Source organism: Stegodyphus dumicola, chromosome 2, assembly GCF_044657685.1.
Source record: "Stegodyphus dumicola isolate Sdum_Otavi_A_Nest chromosome 2, ASM4465768v1".
Lineage (NCBI taxonomy): Eukaryota > Metazoa > Arthropoda > Arachnida > Araneae > Eresidae > Stegodyphus > Stegodyphus dumicola.
The window spans coordinates 215,692,081-215,717,618 of NC_140769.1; the positions used below are offsets into that span (position 1 = coordinate 215,692,081).

The 25,538-nt window shown below is 32.3% G+C and overlaps 2 protein-coding genes across 4 annotated transcripts in view; one reads left to right on the top strand and one right to left on the bottom strand.

Moving 5' to 3' along the window:
* The window catches only part of LOC118186775 (uncharacterized), an 85,812-nt gene that overhangs the window by 32,674 nt on the left and 27,600 nt on the right, over nucleotides 1-25,538 (bottom strand). For 2 of the 3 annotated variants that reach the window (XR_015039779.1, XM_085811741.1), the window contains exons 1-2: nucleotides 11,808-11,947; nucleotides 2,779-2,865 (exon numbers count right to left, since the gene is read on the bottom strand). Coding sequence is in view for 2 of the 3 variants with exons in the window: in XM_085811741.1 (XP_085667867.1) it covers nucleotides 2,779-2,841 (63 nt within the window). In the remaining variant the exon portion in view is untranslated. Of the gene's footprint in view, nucleotides 1-2,778; nucleotides 2,866-11,807; nucleotides 11,948-25,538 lie in introns of those variants that run through there. The other variant, XM_085811742.1, reaches the window with a different exon arrangement.
* LOC118180259 (zinc finger CCHC-type and RNA-binding motif-containing protein 1-like) overlaps nucleotides 12,174-25,538 on the top strand; it is a 37,398-nt gene continuing 24,033 nt past the window's right edge. Inside the window, exons 1-2 of the mRNA XM_085811743.1 lie at nucleotides 12,174-12,494; nucleotides 12,777-12,996. Coding sequence (XP_085667869.1) covers nucleotides 12,382-12,494; nucleotides 12,777-12,996 — 333 coding nt within the window. The 5' untranslated portion in view covers nucleotides 12,174-12,381. The remainder of the gene's footprint in view (nucleotides 12,495-12,776; nucleotides 12,997-25,538) is intronic.

Below are 25,538 nucleotides of genomic sequence, written 5' to 3' on the forward strand. Positions count from 1 at the left end.
TTGTTGGGACCATTGTATTATTTCATGTTAACCAATATTTTGTCTGAAGCATTCTCACATTAACCATATTTCACTGTATGCTATTTGTTCTCATATTCATCATTTCTCAAACTTTTGTTTTACAACATTTGTTTGGAAATCATGTTTTCAAGCAAAATTTCCTGCATGGATAATTTTAAGAAAAAATTTGAAGCAAACAACATATTTAATCTTTGTATTATCTTCCATTTGGACTATGAGTTTGTCAATAATGCAGAATCACTTTACATGCAGTCTTCAACATGTGTATTTGCTTCATTTCCAAATATTATTTCATTGCAAGTTACAATAATTTTTCATTAGTTTATTTCTGTTAGTTTTTCAAGTGTTTTATAATTAGTTTTTAGTTTGGATCTATGATCAGTATGGAAAGCAACGATAAAAAAACAGCAAGAAATGGTTCACTAGCACTTATAAAGCTGCTAAAAAAAAAAAAAAAAAAAAAAAAGGGCATGTGCAAAGTAGATGGAATGGCAAACCATGAAAATATTTTAAGTCTCAAAATGCCATATTTTCAGCTGAGTAAATAAGAAGCTGAATCACTTTCTATTTAGCTGTATTATTTTCTATTAAAAATAGTTTTTAATGTAATATATTTATAATGAAAGTAATAAATATCCTCTATTTTGTGTCAATTCACTTTTCAAACTATTGCCACCAAATATTATCGCCATGTATTATACTTCAAGAAACTAAATAATGAAGAATCTGCATGAATGTGAAGCATTGTGAAGAAACAACAGTACCTAGAGCCATCAAATTTTGAAAAAAGTAGTCCTCCAACCAAACATGGCCATTTGGAAACCCAAATTTTGAATTTGCTTCATTATCTGTTTAAAATTCTGGAAAACTTTTACCAAATTTTTGATTAACAAACTCAACAATTTCAAAGCAAGCAATGGCAACACTGTATGGGAAAAAAATATTCTCATCTTCAGCTCACGAGACTGCATATCAGACATTCTAAAGATATGCTGTTTTCCTGTTTTTAAATATTTTGTGATATTGCTGTTTAACTGAACTGAATTTCATGTGTTTAAGTGCAAAGAACCTGCTATTTAATAAATAAAGATAACACACAAAACACACACACACACACACACAAAAAAAAAAAAAAAAAAAAAAATTCTTTTGGGCATAATATAAAATCAGAAAGCTTTCAGATTTTTTTTTCTACTTTTTTCTTTTTAAAGGCCGGGCACTTTATTTAATAGCCATTAGCTTTACACTACTACATGGGTTGGAATTGGTGGCCATTTCATTACAGAAGTATCTAATAGCTTGCCATCATTGCCTTCTAAGAAGGCACAGACAATTACAACTATGCCTTCTCCTGGATTCGAACTGGAGTTCATCGTTATGCCAGTCAGCATACTACATCAACTGGGCAGCTTCAGCTAAATTATTTTCCTACATTCTTTGCTTTTTACCTCCAGCCTATTGAAAAATAATAGACTGAGGTTCCACCATACATTGAATAATAATATGTAGTAGAACCTTCATAATATCATACTTTTTCATATTACATAACTATTACTGATTATTTTTGGTACTTACGGAAGTTTGCGGCCCCTGTTATAATGACAGCTAAGAACCATGGCCAAATCATTAATTCCAAACTTTTGCAGTTTCATTCAGCCATGTGTTATTTATTGTGAATTTTGAATTGCTTATCTTATTACGTTAATTTTTTCTGTTCCAAAAATGTTTAGCATTTTCAGTTTACCGAGGGAAGAGGTGAGAGGATTCTATATTTTTTTTCTAAGAAAGAGGTATTTTGCCTAGTGATCGAACCTGTATAAATGGTCACAAAATGAAACTTTACATCACTGCAAATATATGGCGGTGCAAAATGAAGAATTGCAAACTTAAACAGGCATTCTATCTCATGATTGGCTTAGTGGATCAAGAATTCCATTTGCAACAGCACTGAAATTTTATTTCTGTTGGGGTGAAGAGCTAACTTAAGTGGTGCGAAAAGCAACTAAATATCAGCAATAAAACAATTGACTTGAACAATTTCATGAGAGAAGCATGTTGTTCAGATCTCCTCTGACAGCCTAAAAAAAACAAACAGGCGGTTTTGAGAAAATCGCTGAAATCAGTGAAAGCCTGTTCATTTGACGGAAAAACACTGACGGGAGTATTCTACCCCAGTGCAGTGGATATTTTGCAGGATATGCCGTGAAATTGGTGAATGTTTTGTAGTTCAGGTAGTGAATAGAAAAGCAAGCATATTGATGACAAAGATAGTCAAATACGTAGAGGAATGATCCATAATTTATTTAGACTGTTTGCATGCTTATAAAACTGAAGATCTTGAAAAACCAGGGTATTATCATATGACTAAACCATAAATACCACTTTATAGATTCGACTACAGGCGTACACGTGTAAAATATTGACTAGGGTTCTGCGAAGTGGCAAAATAAAAAACAAAAAGGCATTGCTTGACAACATCTTCAATCATACCTAATAGAATTTATATGAAGAAAGAAACTGGAATGACAAAATGCATTTGATAACATATTAAAAGGAATTATGGAAATATGGCCACCCCGAACTTAACTTTTTCACCAAGGTGGCCGTAAATTTTGTAAGTACTTTATTTTTATATAGTAAAGTTAATGACTTGGTACAATTTATTCAGAATGTGCATGCATATATAAAACATAAAATAAATACAACAGCTGTAAATTGAATTTAAATGTATGACAAAAAATAACATAACTGAAATACCTGTAATTGAGAAGGAAGTTCTATTTCTTTAATTCTACTAATGTTACCATCTCCTCTATCCATCAGAAAGTTTTCACCTAAATGAAACTGGAAACATAGTTTTCATAAATAATATGTATAACTAAAAACTAAAATTACTTCTAATTCATTAACAGAAGATCACTGATGTACTGAGCATAATCTCTGGTATAAGTAAGAAATTTGCAGCACTTTTAGAGTAAAACTTGCAGTCTCTTCCTGCTTTTCTGAAGTGGAAGACTGGCTTTTATTTCATCACATATCATCGAAACTCAAAATACTTTATAAATGTATTTTAAAAAGCAATTTTATGCATGTTTAATGTTTTATATAAGTTTTAGTAGTTGTTGCTTAAAGTAATATGGTTCCTGGAGCTCTGGTTGTTTATACCCCAAAACACAAGAAACTCATCATTTACTATATTCAGTAAATTGTTCAATATAATTAAAAGTTACAGACTGAATTCTTGCCAAAGAGAAAAGTTTTCGATTCCATTAAATCATGCTAAATGTATTTACATTTTAAAAATATTTTTTAATTATAAAAATACCCTAATCTAAAGAGTAAATAACTATTTAAAGGAAAAACTACTTTTCAAAAAGTGTAAGATATTTTATTTATAAAGACATTATGTACAGTAGCTGCAAATGCAACTTGGTGATGCAAACAACTTTTAATAAATGGATTTTGAAGTTAGAAAACAAATAAAAGTGAATGTTCTATTTTAGAAGAACAGCTGGTGAACTGTCTTCAAGAACATTTCATGTCCATAGCTCCATCATATGATCAAAGTTCTTAGAAGATGGTGCCGAAAAAATAGGTCAGAGTAGCAGTGTCTCAAAAAGACAGCTCCAACCAAAATATCAGCCAAAAAAATTCTGTACCCTTCCCCCAGTTTTAGAGAATTGTCATTGTCCAATAATCTTCCCTGCCACTTATCTAACAACATTCATGCCTAATAAGTATTAAATGCAACTACCGAGGGGGGGGTGTAAGTGAAATCTCTTTCGTTTTCCCTCAACAGTAGGATGTTAGCTTGGAGCAAAGAATTTTCAGCATTTTTTCATGATTCAGTCATTCTCTAGAATTCTAGGCTAATACTTGGCTATGCTTTATTGTTGCAATGTATAGGGGAAAAAAAAGACTTAACTCAAGAAGAAATTGAAAAACTGCTTAAGTTCTTGATAATGAAGCTTTTAATGAGTGATTCTAAATGTAAAATTGATGATAATGAAGGTGAGGTGACAATGATATTTGACAATAATGAAGGTGAAAAGAGGTGTCTTTCTTCATGTTTAAGTATGATTTATGTGTTTTAGTTTGTTTCAGAAGATACTGGACATATAAAAAGTGCTATTGGATTTCCTCAGGGAGGATTAGATACAAATTGCATTCATCCTAATATTTTGACGAAAACAAACGTCAATTCTTTTAAAGGAATTAATGCAATAAAAGAAGACACTAGAGAATGTGATGAAAAAATTAATTTTTTGAATGCATTCAAATACATTTACTTGATATCATATCATTTGAAACAAATAAATGTGCCAAACAGTTTCTCTTAGGTGAAAAAGTTGCTAAAAAAATCTCATTCTGTGAAATATTGGTCAACTGATAAGATGATCGAAATGTCATTTTTCGGCAAAAGATCACTATCTAAGCATTCTTCAATATCTTTAGTATTCCTATAAGAAATTAAAGAAAAACAATCCTGGATATAACTGCATGAGTAAAATTCTAAGTGTCTTTAAAATATTAAATTCTTATTTCAAAGAAATATATGATCCTACAGATGAACTCGCAATTGATGCAGTTATTGTTGTTTTTAAAGACTAAGCAGTTTTAACCAGTACATCTCAAAAAAACTTTAGTATTAAGGTATACAAACTTGCATATAAAAATGGGAATGAAAGAGGTCTTGCGCAGCGAAAAAAGTGTTCTGCACATAGAACTTTCACCAGACCTGTAGAATGTTTTCAAGGAAACGGACACATTTTTTAAGGAGAATTTCTTTCCATCCTCTCAATTGTTCCTTGGACTTTGCTGGAAATATCAAATAAACAGCTACAGTTCCATTATGTCAAATCAGAAACTTTATCTGAAGAATCTGGCTTCTAAATGAATGAAAAAAAGTGAATACAAGGTTGTTTTTATAGGGTATGGTAGCAACCTGCTGGAAGAATAAACAAGAAGTGTTTATGTTGAGCAACATGCATAATTTATCCAGAGAATTAGAAACTGGATCCAAAAAGCTGGAAGTAATAGCTAATTACAGTGCCAGTATGGGACACGTAGTAGATCTCAATGACGAAATAGCTAACAGTTACATATTTGAGCAGAAAACTCTACAAAATTGTTTTTTTGCTTATTAGATATATCTAATTTGAACACTTTTATTTTGCTCAAGATGAAAATTCCTGAGGTAAAACTTAAAATTTTTAGACATAATTTACCAAATGGTACATAAAAAAAGTTTTGCTCAAGAACTACATGCAATGCCATCGCCTAGAATTCTGCAGTAACTTACATGTAAACTTTCAGTCAAAAAACACAAGCACTTGCTACTTCAAATCAAAATTAAGAGATGTGTAGCTGGCAGCAGAAATGGAATTAGGAAAAGAACTTGCATTTTATGCAAGAAATGTGACACTATGTATAAATTGCTGAGAATTTATCACATTGGAAAACTTGAGACAAACACACAAATTTACTTCAAGCACAATTATAGCACTCAAGACTTAGCTTATTGTGTCAAACATATAACTTTAAAAAAAGAAAAGGAAAAAGAAAAAAGCCTATTTGGGGCTAAAATTTGAAAATAAGATTCATATAGTATATACACACACACATATATATGGTATGTTGTAGCAAAAATATTTTAAAAAGCTGTATAGAAATATTATTTTAAAACAGAAAAATTCTAAATAGTAAAATTTAAAGTACTAAAAATAATAAAAAGGTAGCCATTGTTCTGACCTTAAATTAATTGACTTGTCAAGGGAACAAACCAATCCACTATCAATTAACAATAACCACATTAAGTGAGAGTGTTTTGTCTTTTTTTTTTTTTTTTTTCAAGTAAGGATGATATTAGTTATTTTGCTAGAGTTAAATCAAACAAACATTTTCAGATTATGATTTTGCCTTTGCAAACTTAAGGCGATGCTTCATTTTGCCATTAGTAAAAATGTGGCAACAATTTTCAAAATCACACCAAAGCTGTACTGTATAGTGCTATTGTGGCAAAAAGAAGCATTTTTGAATGCTAATATGCATTATTATGGAATAATATAATATAAATAATATGCACTATTGTGAAAAGATAATGGAAAAACAAAAGAATCATTGCTGGTCCCATAGAAAAATCCCGATTTTCAATAGAAACTGGAATCTCTCCATGCCACTACCAACAATTCAAGAAAAGCATGTTTCATTATTTCACATAACCGGGGGGAAAAAAAATACACTTAATAATTAAGCATATCTCAAACTTAACATTAGTAGTACAACAACCTTGAGTTTGGCGCAGATTTATGTCAAGATCTCAATTGATTTCGAGGGCAAACAGGCACATGTCCCTCTTCATCAGGAGCAAAGAAATCTGCAAGATGTGTTCTCTTCTGCTTGACATGTTTGTCTTGTTTTCACTTTTGCTATAAACCAGCATTTTTGAGAAAGTTTTTCCAGTTTCCATCGTTTACCAATTTGCACCATTTTGGTTTTCGCTTCTCTGTTCCATGTGGTTGATAGATTCTCTCCTTTTCGGATGTGGGCAAGTTTCTGTTTTGTTTACAAATTTTTTGTCTATTGTCTCTTGGTTCATTTTGTTACCATTTTAGGCTTTCTGAATTGTATTTACTTGAGTGCATTTATTCTTTTTTTTATTTGTTCTACATTTTTTTTTTTTTTTTTTTTGTGTGTGTGTGTGTGTATGCTCCTGACAAAGAGAAAATCGTACCTTTTCGCCCTCGAAATCGACTAAGAGCTTGACATCAATATACACCAATCAAGGCTGTTGTGTTATAGTTCAACAGTCTCAAATGCAACCTTGGCTGGCATTCTGCCAAAACACATACACTCGTCCAAAAGGGGTGTTATTACTTGCTGAGACGTAAAAGTCTTCTCCAGAAAGAAAGTCCCCATCCTTCCACTCTAATTTGAGAATAATTTAGTCCAAACAGCCCATGCATGTTTGTGCTAAAGGTCACGGATGAGGCAGTCAAACCATACTAATTTTATGTTTCTGTTGGTGTGTTTCTGTTTCGTTTTCATATCCGAAACTCATCTCAATATTTTCGGCAGCGAGAAAATTCACCTACTCGCGACCATAAAATTTGAAATAATAATAATAAAAAAAAAAATGAACAACGTAATAACAGAACAATACTTAATACAAACAATAAGAAAAAAGAATAATAAACAGCAGAAATATTGAAATAAGAAAGAAAGAAACTAAAGGATTATAGATACAGTAAAAACTTTTGCCAAAAAGGCCAAAATTGATTTTAAACTCTACTTACGTATGACTCCAGAAAAAAAAAAAAAAAAACTTTTGAAAGTGGGGCCATAATTGAAATAAGCATAATGCTCTAAGGATTATCAAGAGTAAAGCAAAATGCAGCAGTTGGCTGGATTGGAAGGGGTGCCACTGGCATAAATTTTCTTCCAGTATGGCAAAATAGTTAACATAAAACTGAATTTAAAAAATTGAAAAAAAAAAAAAAAAAAAAAAAACATATTAAAACTTAAGCAGAGTAAATACAATTTTAGAATTCAGACTAAATTTCAACTAAAGTGAAAAATTATTTTACATTGAAGAAAGGGAACCAAAAAAATTTTATACAGTTTTAATACAAAATATACAAATCTTTAAGACTATGGGTTCCTATGGGTTTGAGACAGGCTTATCATACATTGTAAGTTTACAGATTAAGCATTTAACATTAGCCCTATTAAGATAACAGTTAATAAAATTGGTGGGAATGAGATAACTTAAAAGAAGAGATGACTTAAAAGAATGAAGTCATCAACACCCGTACATATTCTTTTAAATCTATTAATTTAATTGAGTACTGTGTTACCAATGGCTTTTCTAGAGATATTGGAGTTCCAGTTAATAAGTTGAATACAGTCAAAAGTCGTTAATCCGGACTCGTCAGGACTTCTGCGATTCCGGATTATACATCATTAGTTTAAATCTGGTATGATGGCATGCAGAAATTCTAAAATTAAAAATATGAAACCATAATTTATGAAATAAAGAACAATTATGATCTAAAGGGTATCAAAATTTACAAAAAAAAAAGGGCTTAATATTTATTTGTTTACTTTACTTTCTTCGCTATTGGAAGCAAATTATAATGACGAGGAATTTGATTTAAATCATATCAAAGACGAAGTACATCGAGATGAAATACTGCATTTAGTAAGGAATTATAAGCCAAACAAAATAAAAACATCTGCCCCGAAGATAAGCATAGTGCTGACAGATCAACTTCCAATTCATTGCATGCCGCGGCGTCCCCCCGCCACAGACCAGCTTGAAATTGATAAACAGATTTCGGAATGGTTGGATAAACAAAGGATATGCCTTTATCCATTTTTTGCTTAATGGACTTCGAAACATGCTTCCGCTTTGTAGATCCTTTACATATTAGTAAATATATATTGGAAATTCTATTTCACATAATCGAAAGTTCAAGCTTACTTTTATAAAATTGCTCTAACAGTCTGCAAAAAATAATAAGCCGGATCCAATTCAAAGATTAAGGAGCAACGCAACTGCAACATTAACTGAATTAGATAATTTTAGCTTAGCTTATACCATCCGTTATACATTAAACGCACGTGCGTAAACGTATTTTGCGCCTGCGCACACGCATATTTGCAGCCGTAAGAGTCTTACGCACATGCGTCAATGCGATGCATGCGCAGAAAGTTTGTAGCTTTGAAGTCCGAATTAACGACTTTTGACTGTAGTACAAATTAAAGACTTTTCTTTTCTCAGACAGTTTGTCTTATAATTAATCATATGTAGATCAAGATATTCTCCATTTCCTGTTCACTTTTATTGGTTTTATTAATTTTTAAGCAAGAAGGATAAATTTGAAACTTTTCTATTGCTTCAAAATTATTAAATGTATTAATCTCATCAATATACCCATAGGTTGACTTCTGAATTAATACCCATAGGTATTAGCAAAAAGTTTTAAATTAATTTGATCAAGAGACTGCTGAAACTTAAATTTTTGAGTAAGAAAAGGTCAAAAAGTTGTGTCAAGAAACCCGTTCACATAGGAATTCCATTTACTCGTTTAAAAATTGTGTTGTTAAATTTAATACAATGTGCATTAGAGGTAAATTAACCATTTATCAATTGTAATTAATGTGAGCATTTCTGGGAACAAGTTTATAAGTTGTCAAGAGACTATTGTAAATTTCTTTTAAGGGTAAAGAAGTATATAAATTCTCAAAATCATAACAGTTAATTTGTTGAATTTCAAGTTTTTTAATAGTAGAAATAACCATAAAACTATTATCAATACTCCAACAAAAATCATATTCTTTTCTTGCACAGTTAAAAAATCAAATTATTAATCTTTTTAAGCTGTTGTGCAAAGAAGGTTCAGTGTTCTTTTCATAAGTTTTAGTTCTATTGGCAATAAATCTAAATTTATGTGGTGTTTTAAATGGAATCTCGGAAGGGCACAAAGATCAGAAAATCTGTTGTATTCATTGGGAAAAGAAATTTGAAGTTTGCAGTGAAAAGCTTTAATCTTGCTAATAATTGTGTTTTCTTTTTCAGTGGTAATTTGGTAAGTAATGGGTTAGTTGAGTTCAGTACCTATAAGTTGGTGGTAAAACGTTTTTCAAATAATGCTGAAGTTATTACTCACCTTATCAATTTTGGCGACAGTAAACTTTTGTTTAAGAGCAAGAATTTTGTTCTGAAGTTTGTTTCTATTGAAAGCGTCCATAAAAATTAAACTTTTTAATCTGTTGTTTAATGTTGTCAAAACTTTTACTTTCCATTTAAGAATGTATTGCTTAGAAGATGAAGCTTATGAGCTGTTTTTATAATAAATTCATTGAGGTAATTTTCAATATTTTTAAGGCAGTTAATTTTTTTTAGTGCTGTAGACAGGCCTAAATTTAGTACCTAATTTCATTAATATTTTTAGTTGTTGATCTTGGACAAGGTCTAAATTCCCTGTAATGATTTACTTATGGAGTTCAATGAGAAAAATGAAGATACTCTGGCATATGACAGTAACGTTCTATCACAGGATCTAGATAATGGTGGTCAGTGAGCCACTGATTTAACATTTACGAATATTTAAATGAAGGAATAATACAAGTTGTATTAGAAAGTTTGTAGCTTTGAGGTCCGTATTATAGATCATTCTGGATTATATGTGTCCGAATTAACGACTTTTGACTGTACAACTGTAGGTTTTTCAAAGGAACTGTTTATTTGTGGCTGAGCTACTGTGAGGCATGGAGTTAAATTTACATGCTAAGTCATTATGAGGAATGGCATCCTTGAAATTCTATATGAGTGATGCGAGCAATAATTAAAAGTAAAGAGAGAGCTAACCTACTTTACAATTAAAGTTTTTTTAAGTAAAAATCAAAAACAAAATTTCTTTGGCAATAATTTGAGAAGTCCAAAATAGAATAACTTGCACTAAAAGCTGCAAGCTTAAAGCTACCAAAAGCAAAAAAATAATTTCAAAAAAGTTGAATTACAAAATTTATTCAGAAAGACTAAGAATCAAAATCCTGTGCAATTGCTGCAAAAATAGTATTTAATTCAATACAGTAACACAGAAAATTAAAAGAAATTATCTCCTAAGAAATCCGAAGTGAAATTTTGAATGCAGAAGTGTGTTATTGTGGCAAAAAAGAAGTATTTTTGAATGTCAATATGCATTATTGTGGAATAATAAAAGTAAAACAGTAGAATAATATAATATAAATACTGTGGAAAGATAAAAGAAAAACAAAAGAATCATTCACAGTTCCATAGAAAGATCCTGACTTTTCAAGGGGAATTGGAATCTCTCCATGCCATCATCAATTCATGAAAAGTGCATCTTGTCAAAACGTCAATTTTGTCAAAACTGAAAAAAACCCCATCTGAAACTCATCTTAATATTTTTGCTAGCGAGATACATATTAATGTGTATGTTATAACCAACTCATATACCATAGCAAAATGAAACATTGCTGCCAACTCTTAAAACAAAGAATAAAAGCTATACTACATAGAAAAATGCAGTAAAAATTAAAAAATAATTGAATAACATATTATTTACAACCAAATTATTCAGCATCTTCAAAACAATTCAAATAATATTTATGGCATGTTAAATGGATCCTGATTTTTACATCTGGTTATTTTTAGTATTATGGTTAATAGTTTTTTCGAATAAAATATAACAGAAAGTTGTCAATATTTCATAAGTAAAAGATTAATCACACTTAAACACATTACTATCCGACTGCCAGAAGGCCATACATCTCAAAAGCTGATATATTAATGGTAATTACAGTAAACTACAGATATACAAATAAAATTAATTAAACAGAAATAAACTTAAAGAACATTAGTAAATTAATTCAACAGAAATACATTCAAGGCACATTAGCTATTATCTAATAGATTATGTTTTAGAAAATATTAAAAGCAATGTTTTAATTTATAACACTACAACTATTTGCAGTAACCTGCAATTGTGTGAATTATTTAAGTCATTAAATTAAAATAAAAACAAAATTAAATTGGAGGAATTTCTTAAATTAAAACGTATTATCTAAAGCTGAAAAATTTTTAAATCTCAGAATTAAATAATATGTTTAATACAATTAATCTTTCTGCTCAAAGTAATATTTAAAGCTGAATAATACTTTCAAAAAGAGAAAAAAGAGAGAAAACGAAAATATTTAAATATTACAATCTAATTAAAATACGAATAGTACAGCTTTTAAATTTAGCAAACAATACACACGTGTTTATATATAGATGTAAACAAACTAGTTGTGTTTTTAATTGCAAACAAAACTGCAGAGATAATCTTTTCACCAAAGGCAATAGCAAGATTGCAACAAAACTAAAAAAAAAATTGTGCGCATGAGAACCAAAACCGGCGTCCAATGGAAGCGTTGCCAGAATCCACTTACTAATTTCATACAATTTAGGTTTAAGTATTTCTCTATTAAAATTAAATTTTTAATATCTCCATGCTATAAGTAGTTGATTCATCTTAAACTACAGCAGATAGGTATTTATTTAACATTTATTAGCAAAAGAATAGTACTTGAAATAAAATCTTCATCTAAATGCAAATTTTGCTAATGACAAAAAGGCACTTGGCAACAATACGTTGTAAACATAAACCGAGCTAAGTTTTTCACGCTATGAGTTCTAATTCAGGTAATTAAAGCGTAAAGTTTCAGTCAGGCTGTTATTTTCTTAAACCATAGGTACTCCGTAATTTGAAATCATTGGTATTGGCTGGTATTTTATAATTTCTGACCTTTAGTTGCACGAGAGTGTGATTAAATGTTTAATATGACTGCATCATGAGTGGTGGATTATGCCCCAGCAAAAGCACTGTTTATATTGGAAACTTACCATACTCTCTTACTAATAATGATTTGCATAAGATTCTTGAGAAATATGGAAAAGTTGTGAAGTACGTATGGTTGCTACTCATTTACAATACAGATATGTGTAAATGTTACCGTTTTATCTTAAACGAATCTTAATATATTAATTGTTAAATCTAAAATAAATTTGTTTAATTTAATAGATGTTGCTCAGGATCATCTTAATTTTCTGAAAGTAGTGTAATAGATTTTTTAAATAAATTTTAGATTTCATTGAATTTGATGCTTTATTATTTTTGGTTGCATTGATCTGTAGATGTATGGATCTATTTTGTTCGTTTCACAGATATTTTATATTTATTTTTTAGGGTAACCACTGTAAAGGATAAAGAGACTCATAAAAGTACAGGAGTTGCTTTTGTATTGTTTTTAGACAAAGAGTCTGCCCATAAATGCGTACGAGCATTGAATCGAAGAGAATTGTTTGGCAGGACATTAAAATGTAGTATTGCTAAAGATAACGGCAGGGCACCAGAGTTTATTAGACGAAAATTTTACAAAGATAAATCGCGATGTTATGAATGTGGTGTAAGTAATTACAAGTTTTTCAAATAATTATATATATTTAAATGTTAAATGTTTCAGTGTATTTTTTTTTTAAAAAGTGCAATACAATTTTTATTTGTTAATTAGATAAAGTGTGTAAGTTGAATAGAAAGAATTCTGATTTTTTGTTGAAAATTCAAAAATTTGTTTCAAATAGTTATGCTAAAATTGATTAGAAGTGAATTAAAAAAAAAAAGTTTGTTTATATCCATCTGTCATATTATTTTGAATTTAAACTGCAGTAGGATTAAAAAATTGGACAAAGTATTAAGAAATAATCATCCTCCAAATTAACCTGTAGGCTTTTAAAATTGGAAAAATATTGAGAATAAATATGATTTTATAATAGGTTTTTAAAAAATGATCTACTATAAAAGCATAAGAATTTGATTTTTTTAAGACCTGATCACTGAGAACAGTCTTAAAATATTCAGTTTGAATTTAATTTACATCCTAATCTTATATCTTAAAAATTTGAATAAAAAGTGTGGCTTAACCTTTTTGGATGGGTGTGTCGTATGCATAGGCTGTCAACTGTATCACAGAGCTGGTTGTGTTATGTATGAATCACTGTTTAAATGATTTGTCAGGTTGGGGTGCCACATATGAATTTTTAGTTAGAATGTTTAATTAGTCTCTTTCTTTGCCACTAGTTGTAGCTCTATGTTTGTTGTGGCGGAATTTTTTTTGAGAGTGGAGAATATAGACCTCCATTCTATTGCAGTACTTTCTGGAACTTGAGTGGCTACCAGGCACGTCAGCAGGTGGTGAAAGCCAGATGTCCCATCTTATCTGATAAGATAGCTTTGAATAATAAATAAGAAGCCATGAACATCTTTCAGTAACCCTGGTATTATGCAACCTGTGCCTACAGTGAATGACACTGCGGTTATCTTGTCCTAACAGAGCCTCTAGAATGCCTGGCAACTTCTAAAGTATTTTGCCTTACTCAGCAACAGGCAATTACTGGGTGGACCTTTTTTTTATCCTGTTCTAGTGTATATATGGCTGAAAATGGTAGTATAACTAGAAATTCTGCTTTTGCAAACAAAAGCTATGAGGATAGACCTTTCTTTTCAAAACAAGGAAAACCTGAGGAAATCAATCAAAGGATCAGAAATGAATCCTTCATCGATTAAGGTAGAAATAACCTCTACCTCAAGTTAGTCGATCAACATCTGGAAAGGGCAGAAAGCTATTAATTAATTGCATGACTGCCTCTTTGGATAAAATCAAAATCAGAAAGAGAATGTCTGGAGCACAAAGATAAGAAATGTTCCCTAGAACTGAAAATTGCCAAAGGTACTTGGGTTGAAAAAAAAAACCCATGGGGAAAGGTGGAAAAAAAAAAAGAAATCTAAAAAAATGGAGCAGAATACAGCCCTGAAGACTGCCAAAAGAGACAGACCTAAAGGTTATACCTTCATGGAGGCTCTTGTGTTGGTCAAGATGTCTGTACTCATTAAGGGACATCCTGAAAAATGTTTATGATAGGAACAGGCTACTAACCTTGAGCCTCTGATAACGTTGACTACTATAGATTTTATTAATATTAAAAAGTTACACTTAAGCTCTATTAAGAGGCTGTTAGACTTTATAAACAAAGTGGGCAACCCAAACAAATGGAGCTAGGAAGCATTTGCTATTTAACAGATGTGCCTGATACCTGACAAACTCAACTTCAAGAAGAAGATTGCAATACTTCTTATTTTTAGTTAAAGTATATTAAAGGGTTCCTCTCGGATTATCCTTAAGTTGTTGTTTAATTTATGGCAGGGTTTCTTAAACTTTTTTCAATTGTGACCCCTTTTTATCTCTGAGATTTTTTCATGACCCCCAAGACCCCATAATATTTATAAAAATTGGTAAAATTATATTTTGGGGTACCCCTTGGCGACGTTTGGCCGTACATGGATACCGAGTTCGTGAAATTCTTTGACTTGTTATTTTGGCTTGTGTAGTGGCAATTTTTGAGGCAAAATAACAAGACAAAGAATTGCACAAACTCCTCAGTATCCATGTACATATCTACCTATTTTTACTTAAAAAACATTGGAGATTTGCACAAACTAGGCTAAATCGTCGCTATACAGAGACAAAATAACAAGACAAAGAATTGCACAAACTCAGTATCCATGTACACATCGACATATTTTCACTTAAAAAAATCCCAGAAATGCAAAAAGATGGCATTGTGCATTTTCTTGACTTTATCCATGTACACATCAACCTATTTTTACTTAAAAAAAAAAAAAAAAAAAAAAAAAAAAAAAAAAAAAAACAGAGAATTGCACGAACTATGCCTTACGCACTCCCTTGAGTTTGTCCATGTACACATCGATATATTTTCTTTTCAAGTCAAAGGAGCACCCAATTCTACAGTAGGGCCAAACAAAAAATACATAATCTCAATAAACTACATTTTAAACCAAACAATAAAATAACATAAAAAATGAAAAACATTTTATGCATTTAAGCACTACTCAAAGCAAATATCCACTTACCTTATTTAGAAATTCGTTCGTCTTCAGTCTGTGGCACACAAAATTCTTGAACAGCATCCGAAAACTTCTTAAAATTATCTGAGCTAGAAATCGTATATCGGCGTCGCCACATAAATTCACAAAAATAAGAGTAAAAAATATACTACATCGTTCCGCATTGTCCGGAAAATGGCCACTAAGTAAACCTTCATTCACGCATCAGTCAATTAATGCACCTTTCCCCTTTCATTTCAAATCATACACAAACTTCAAATTAATCTTACTACATTCAGTTATTGTACCGTCTAAACAATGAAACAAGCAATGTTCTAAGCAACACACACCACAAAAGCCCTTGCAAAGCATCCCATGATTCAAAATTTCCCGGAATAATGCAAACAATTACGTTATTAATAGGTTTCCATGATATTCAACTACTCAGGTTAGCATAAATGATACAACAACGTGGTGATAAATGAAGCAACAACATCATGATAATACAAGGGGTACTCTAAAGTCAACTCTAACCTAAAAATTTTCTGGACCCCATAAGTATTGTGCAAATCCAACACACGTGTGAGTGAAATTGCAATTTTTTTCACTTCTACTATAATTGCAGTTTTAGATCGTTAACTTTAATTTCTAATTTTAAGACATAGAACAATGGGAAAATTTTAAATAAGTAACAGACGAAAAAACAGCATCATGTGCAAAGCAAGGAAAATGAACATTTATATTATAAAAAAACTGCATCAAAATGCGTTCTTTTTTCCCTTTGTGTGTATTGTCTCATCTTTATCTATTTTCAGATGCATTGTGCAAAAATATTTGGTAATTGTAAAATTATTATAATAAGTTAAAGAAATATCAAAACTGCTAAAATTTTTGGCAAACCCTGCTGCAGCTCCCGCCACTCCATTGGGGATCGCAACCCACAGTTTAAGAAACCCTGATTTATGGTAACCTGAGTAGTTGAATGGGTACCCCTTGTATTATGGCGAAATTGTTGTTTCATTTATGGTAGGAGAAGTTGAATGTTACGGAAACCCTATTGTGACATAATCGGGTGCATGATTCTGGGAAAATTTGAATCATGGGATGTTTTGTAAGCGCTTTTGTGGTGTGTGTTGGTTTTATTGTTTAGACTGTAGAATGGCTGAATGTAGTAAGGTTAATTTGAAGTTTCTGTACAACTTGGAACGAAAGGGGAAAAGAGTGTTAATTGACTGGTGTGTAAATGAAGGTTTAGCCATTATAAGTGTCCTGTATGTAGGAAGGATATGTGTCTAGTCGAATGTAAAAACCTGCTTAGATGGATTTGCATGGGTTTGTAGGAAGAAAGGTTCAGATGTGGCAATGCCGATATATGGATTCGAGTTCAAATAATTTTAGGAAGTTTTCTGATGCTGTTAAGGAATTTTGTGTGCCATAGACTAAAGACGAAGGAACTTCTAAATAGGGTAAGTGGATATTTGCTTTTGTAGTGCTTAAATGTATAACATGTTTTTCTTTTTTATGTTATTTTATTGTTTGCTTTAAAATGTTTATTGAGATTATGTATTTTTTGTTTGCCTGTATTGTGGAATTGGGTGCTCCTTTGAATTTTTAAATAAAAATATATTGATGTGTACATGGACAAAGGGAAGGGAGTGTGTAATGCAAGTTTGTGCAATTCTTTAATTTTTTTAAAGTGAAAATAGGTCGACATGTACATGGATAAAGTTAAGGGAGTGCGATGCCATTTTTGTGCAGATCAGGGATTTTAAAGTGAAAATAGGTCGATGTGTACATGAATATCGAGTTTGTGCAATTCTTTGTCTTATTATTTTGGCTTTATTTTGTGGAAAAAATCGCCGTTGTGCAAGACAAAATAAAAAGTCAAAGAATTGCATAAACTCGGTATCCATGTACCGCCAAAAATCACGAAGGGTTACCTAAAATATACTCTTACTGTTGAATGTTATGGAAACCCTATTAGGAGGTTATACAATGTACGTCCAGAAAGTAAGTTCCGTTTGGTAATAAAAATAAATTGTGTGCAGCTACAGAAAAGTTATTTATTGCACAAAATTCAACAACTCTTAAACTACTTTTCCACATAACTGCCGAAATATTGCAGGCATTTGTCATAGCGTGGCACAAGTTTTTGTATACCTTCTTCATAGAAATTTGCCGCCTGTGTCTTCAACCAGTTGGAAACAGTTTCTTTCAACTCATCGTCATTGTTGAAGTGTTGACCGCCAAGGAAAGACTTAAGATGTAAGAACAGATGAAAGTCGCTAGGAGCGAGGTCAGGGCTGTATGGAGGATGGTCAAACACATCCCAACCAAATCCCTGTAGGAGGTTTTTCGTCACATTTGCAGTGTGTGGTCGTGCGTTGTCTTGAAGAAAAACACCTTTTGACAGCAATACTCGACGCTTATTCTGTATTACACGGCGCAATTTCCGAAGTGTCTGCAATAAGCATCTGCTCTGATTGTTTGACCACGCGGTAAGAAATCAATGAGTAAGATGCCTTTCCAGTCCAAGAACACTGTGCACATCATTTTTCGAGGTGTCAAGATTTGCTTCGGCTTAACCTTTGCTGGGGATGAAATGTGCCTCCATTCCATTGACTGCCGCTTACTTTCAGGGGTGTTGTAAGAAACCCAAGTTTCATCTCCTGTGACTATCTGTGTCAGAAATTCTCCGCTTTCAGCATAACGGGTCAAAAACTGAAGTGCACTACCCATCCGTTTTGTTTTGTGTTGCTCAGTAAGAATCTTTGGTACCCAACATGAGCAAAGTTTACGAAATTTCAGTTTTTCGGTAACAATTTCATGCATTAGTGATCGTGAAATTTGGGGAAATTCCATAGCGAGAGCACTAATTGTAAACCTTCGGTTTTCATGGATCTTATCGTCAATCGCGTGAACCAGTTCTTCTGTAACCAAAGATGGACGCCCACTTCGTTCTTCATCGTGCACATCACTATGTCCGTCATTGAACTTTCGGACCCATCTTCTCACCATTGAATCACTCATCGCTTTTGGTCCGTAAACATCGCAAATTTGCCGATAAATTTCACTAGGTTTCACTTTCCTCGCATTCAGAAAACGAATCACAGATCTGATTTCACAAGCGATGGGATTTTCAATCAACACCGACATTGTAAACAAGCACAACAAAGCGTACGTGACTGACAGCGATCTCCAAATGACGCGCGTTTCTTCTCCTTGACACAGAGCGTCTACTGCGCATGTGCGGAACTGCGATCGCCGAGCTGCAGCGGAGATAAATTGAAACGGAACTTACTTTCTGGACGTGCCTCGTAGTTATTTTGGTTTTGTGTGGCGACGATTTTTGCACCAAAACTCACTGCTACACAAATTGAATATAACAAGTCAAAGAATTGAACAGACTCGGTAGCCATGTACACATCGACCTATTTTCACTTAAAAAACATCAGAGAATTGCACAAATTAGTCGTTACGCACTCCCTTGACTTTCTCCATGTACACATCAATCTATGTTCACTTAAAAAGTCAAAGGAGCAGCCAACAAAAAATATATAATCTCAATAAACTACATTTTAAATCAAGCAATTAAATAACATAAAAAAAGAAATTCATCTTAGCACTTACACAAAGGAAATATCCATTTACTTTATTTACGAATTTGTATGGCTTTAGTCAAATCAAATTCCTCAACAGCATCCAAAAACTTCCTAAAATTATCTGAACTCGAATATGTATACTGGCATCGCAACATAAATTTACAAAAATAAGAGTAAAAAATATCCTCTTTAGTTCCAGTATCGTCCGACGTTTGACCATATGCATTTCCTTCCTACAAATAGGATACTTAATAATGGCTTCTAAGTAAGTCCTTTATTTATACACCAGTCAGTTAATGCTTTTTTCCACTTTTGTTCTAAGTCGTACAGAAACTTCAAATTAATCTTACCGCATTCAGCCATTTGGCCGTGTAAAAACCACAAAATAACAACTTATTTATCCAAAATCTTACACACACTTTCCAAATCTTTTCCCATGATTCAAATTGACTGCAATCACACAACCAATTACGTCATAATAGGGTTTTCATAACATTCAACTGCTCAGGTTACCATAAATGAAACAACTTAGCGATAATCCAAGGGCATCCTTAAATCTACTCTAACCCCTTTTTGCAGTGCTAAGATGAATTTCCTTTTTTATGTTATTTCATTGTTTGATTTGAAATGTAGTTTATTCAGATTATGTTTTTTGTTGGCTGCTCCTTTGACTTTTTAAGTGAAAATAGATCGATGTGCACAAATCAGTGTGTATGGCCAATGTCAAGGGAGCACACAATGCCAAGTTTGTGCAGCCCTCTGATGTTTTTTAAGTGAAAATAGGTCACTGTGTACATGAATACTGAGTTTGTGCGATTCTTTGACTTGTTATTTTGGCTTTTTGTAGTGGTGATTTTTGGCCCAAAAATCACTGCTACACAAAGCCAAAATAACAAGTCAAAGAATTGCACAAATTCGGTGTCCATGTACCGCCAATTTTCGCCAAGGAGCACCCGTAAATATATTTTTACCATATTTTATTTTGGAATCAAAACGAAAATGGTGAGTTGAGTAATGTAATTAAACAGAGCTATGGTTAAAATTTACTCTATGCGTCTCTTTTTTGATGCCAAGATTGGTGCCAGGAATCCAATTTCAAGATCCTTCCACCCGATACACAAAACCAAAACTAGAAGTCAAAAACTTACATAAACTCCATGTCCATCTACACATCGACCAGTTTTAACTTAAAAAAAATATCAGAGAATTGCATAACCTAGCCATTGCACACTGCCTTAACTTTGTCCATGTACACATCAAACTATTTTAACTAAAAAAATTAAAAGCCAGATAATTGCACAAACTAGGCATTCCTCACTACCTTAATTTTGTTCATGTACACATCGATCTATTTTCACCTAAACAAAATCAGGAAGCTAAAACAAAGTTAAAACTATCATGTTAACTAGAAACACACAAAGACAAACAAATAACTAAAAATATACAAACAGAGTAATAAATAACCAAAAATACATATTTCCTAACATAAAAACATTAAACAACAAATCTTTTAACAAAAATTAACACACGGAGACGAATAAATGAATGAAAAGTCAATTTTTTAACATATCTTTTTTTCACGTGCATACGTTTACACTTCCCACCACCATCTCCTCCATCCTCCACGTAAGCAGTTCAATTAAATTTTTTGTCCCTTCGGGTCATCCGCTGTTAATCAACATTCATCCTCATACCCACCTCAGACATACTCAAATGATGGTACCCACAGCACAATAATAGCAAGTTCAAAATCCAAGACCATACCATACACGCACGTGCAAGCAAACACAGCAACTGAAAACCAAACCCGGGTCAAACTTTTTTTGGGTTTTTTTTGGTATGCTTTACGCATGCACGTAATGCGTTTAATGTATAACGGACAGTATAAGCTAGGCTAAAATTATTTTTACTGATTCTAAGGCATTTCAGTTAATGTTGCAGATTGCACTTGTTGGCCGGTTCACATTCTCAAAGATAATATTGTTATAGACTCATTCTCTAAAATGGACTGTAAATAAAACTGGCACTCAAGATAAACACACTCATTTATTAAACCTATTTCATCTCGTACTCTTGTCGGCTGACTCACCAGTAACAATTTTTTCTCACCGGGGGCGCTGCTCGAACATACCACCCGGCGTTGACATGGTTACATTCAACAATTTAAAATTTTCACAAGTATAGCATTACAACACAATCTAATTACAATAAAATAACATAAATCTTATGAATATACATCTTGTAATTACTTTAATTTTACTCTTTTAGGTAAAGGTAAAATGCAAATTTTAGAAATTGGCCTTGTAGAAGTTCCATTTTTTTTTAAAAACTTTTACGACTCTTACTTTATTATCTTTACCTGCTAGCGTTTCTATAATTCTGCCTAATGGCTAAGTACAAACAGGTGTATTATCTTCTCGTAAAATGACCGTAGTACCAACTTCTACATTATTTTTTCCATAATACCATTTATTTCTTTGTTGAAGTTTACTTAAATAATTGTTTGACCAACATTTCCAGATGGACTGAATTACTTTCGTTAATTTTGTCCAGTTGTTTAACATGTTATCATTTGCATTTAAAATGCTGGTTTCTACTAATGCAGTTATTGGTCTTCCAATCAAAAAATGACCAGGCGTCAAGACGTCAAAGTCATCTGACTCAGCTGACATAAGATACAGTGGGCATGAATTAAATATCCTCTCAATTTGAGTAGTTATAGTTAAAAATTCCTCCAATGTTAACTTTAAATTTCCCACCACACGTTTGAGATGATGTTTGACGGACTTGGTGGCTGCCTCCCAGAGTCCTCTGTGATTAGGAGCACGTGGACGAATGAAAGTCCAATCAATGCCCTCGATGGATAAATAATTACCCAACTTCTCATCTGGTTTGTTGATCAATTTTTTCGGTTGTTTTTAATTCTAAATTACTTCCAACAAAATTTCTCGCGTTGTCAGAAAAGATACATGCGCACTTACCTCTTCTGCTAACTAATCTCTTTAATGCTGTGATAAAGGCCTCACTAGAAAGGTCTGTAACAAGCAATGACAAGCCTTTGTTACAAAACAAACAAAAATGCATAAATATATTTTTTTAAGAACTCCTTTCCTTTGATTTTTGTACTTTATCATAAATGGCTCGCAAAAATCAACTTGTACACAATTGAATGGGAAGTTTGGTGTAACTCTCTCTTGGAGTAAATGTGCCATGAGCTGCTCACAAGGGACTGGTTTTGCTTTAAACAAATCACACAGTCATAAACTAATTTCCTACAAAGATTACAAGCACCTAAAGGCCAAAATTTTTGTCTAATATTACATGGTAATCCTTGAGATCCAATGTGCATGTATTTTTTATGGATCATCTCTGCTATTAAGATCGTTAATCTATGATTTTTCAGCAACATTATAGAAAATTTTCTTTCAAAGTTATACTTACTATTGGCTAGTCTTCAACCTACTCACAAAATATTTTCCTTATCTAAAAAGAGATGCAAACTTTTTAACTTACTACAGTCAAAAGTCATTAATTCGGACACCCATAATCCGGAATGATCTATAATAAGCACCTCAAAGCTACAAACTTTCTGTGCATTGACGTGCATCTGTGCGTCGCGTTGACGCTTGTGCATAAGACCTTTACGGTTGCGAATATGCGTGTGTGAAAAATACGTTTACGAATGTTCGTTTAATGTATAATGGACGGTATAAGCTAAGCTAAAATTATCTAATTCAGTTAATGTTGCAGATTGTGTTGTTCCTTAATCTTCGAATTGGATTCGGCTTATTATTTTTTGCAGAAAGTATGTTTCGATGTCCATCAAACAAAAAGTGGAATTGCTGCAAAAAATGGATAAAGACATGAAGAATGTCACAGAGAGGTTAGTGAAAACGAAAAAATTTCGATTGACAAGTTAGTCGGTATTCTCGACACAGCAATTACAGGACTTGAACAGTGGAACTTTGTAACTGAACAAGAAATTATGTCTGTTTATAGAATTAAAGAGAAAGTATTAGCACAAAAAACGAAGCAACAACTTACATTGAAATTGTAACAACTTACATCTGGAAATTGAACTTAAACAACTTACATTGAAAGAAATGTTTAATAAAGTAAAGAAATAAATATTAAGCTTTTTTTGGTAAATTTTGATACCTTCTAGATCATAATTGCTCTTTATTTCATAAATTACGGTTTCATATTTTTAATTGTATAATTTCTGCATGCCATCTTACCATAATCTATAATCCGGAAAAACCCCTAATTCAGAATCGCCAAAGTCACGACGAGTCTGGATTATGGACTTTGTACTGTATTACAAAAAATGGCCAAAATCTAAATTTATCGCAACACGTTTGGTAATATTCTCAGAAAACAACCCCTTTTTAATAACAAAAACTAAAAAAACTCACAATTTTCCCGAAGGCTAGTTTCGGCAACATTATCAATATTAGTGTTACGGAAAATCTAGTTCACACAGTGGGCTTCCAAATTTCACGAACAACTAATACAGTCAAAAGTCTTTAATCTGGACGTCCAAAATCCAGAATGATCTATAACCCGGACTTCAAAGCTACAAACTTTCTGCGCGTGCATTAATGCATTATGTGTTGACACATGCGTCAACACATAATGCATTAACGCAAGCGCATAATACCTTTATGCAAGCGCACATGCATCTACGCATGTGCATAATACGTTTACGCATGCACGTTTAATGTATAACGGACGGTATAAGCTAAGCTAAAATTATCTATTTCAGTTAATGTTGCAGATTGCGTTGTTCCTTAATCTTCCAATTGGATCCGGCTTATTAATTTTTGCAGACGTTAGAGCAATTAATTTCCGATTCTGGAGCTACCAAAGGATCTACAAAGCGAAAGCATGTTCCAATGTCCATCAAACAAAGAGTGGAATTGCTGCAAAAAATGGATAAAGGCATATCCTTTGATTCTCTAATCATTCTGAAATATGTTTATCAATTTCACGCAGCTCTGCGGGGGGGGGGACGCGGTGTGCACTGAACTGGAAGTAGATCTGTCCGCACCATCCTTATCTTCAGGGCAGATGTTTTTATTTTATTCGGCTTATAATTCCTTACTAAATGTAGTATTTCGTCTCAATGTACTCCGTCTTTGATATGATTTAAATCAAATTCCTCATCATTATAAATATCACGAATGCACATCAAATAGTTTTCTGGTTGAAATTTTCTAATTTCGACTATGCATAATGTATGCTTTACGCATGCTCGCATTGAAAGAAATGTTTAATAAAGTAAACAGATATTAAGCTTTTTTTTGGGGGGGTAAATTTTGATACTCTTTAGATTGTAATTGCTCTTTATTTCATAAATTACGATTTCATATTTTTAATTTTATAGTTTCTGCATGACATCTTACCAGATTTAAACTAATGATCTATAATTCGGAAAAACCAATAATCCGGAATCGCAGAAGTGCCGACGAGTCCGGATTAAAGACTTTTGACTGTACCACTTGGAGATTTTTTCAGACAGAAACCAAGTGGGACCATACAGTAAAGATCAGCCCAGAACTGTCTCTAACTGCATCAGGCACAAGGGGATATTCTCAATGCTTGTGTTTTTTTTAGAGGGGCTAGTATTGCGATGTATATCCTATTGTTTTAGAGGTTTTATTTATTCCTTTTAGAGTTTGGCTGCCATTGAGGCATACATTTTGTATATCATTTAGTAAAACATTTTTAATACTTCAAATGGCAAGGAAAGTGTGATGATAAAATTTTCAAATTAATTCTGACAAGTACCTAAACATTCCTCTCATAACATGCCAAAAATTGGAGCAGTTGGACCACAAATTTCATTTATGTAAAGTTAGGCTTAGGAGTGCAGATAAGTCTGTCCCGACAAGATAATGCATCCTCTCAGCACAACATCCCAAGCATCCCAAGAGAGCGGTTCGGTAACTGAGGCACCTATATTGAAAGGGTTAAATTTGAAGTAATAGTGTATCTTCTTCCACCCATAAAGTTTTGTATCTCAGGTATTCCCAAATCGAGATATCTTAAGGGTGCTAAACTAGCATACACAATTGTATCAAGATCTTGCTGAACTGTACCTAAACCAATTTTTAATATATCATATTTTTACATTATCATTTTTATGAAAATGACTTTTGAATAGAATTTAAGGAAATTAACATATTAAACATGTTGAAACATTCACTAAAGTGAAGTATAGGGGCCATGCAAAATTTGACGATTTCATTACTAGGTAATGATTTTAACATGGCATCCCTACTTATACACAATGCTAAGCTTGTGCAATTCTTTGATGCCTTTTTAAGGGAAATAGATTGCTGTGTACATGGGGAGAAAAGCATTATAATAAGATATATATAATGTGTAATGTAAACAATGTTTAATCACTGTGCGTGATGCTAAATTTGTGCAGTTCTGTGAA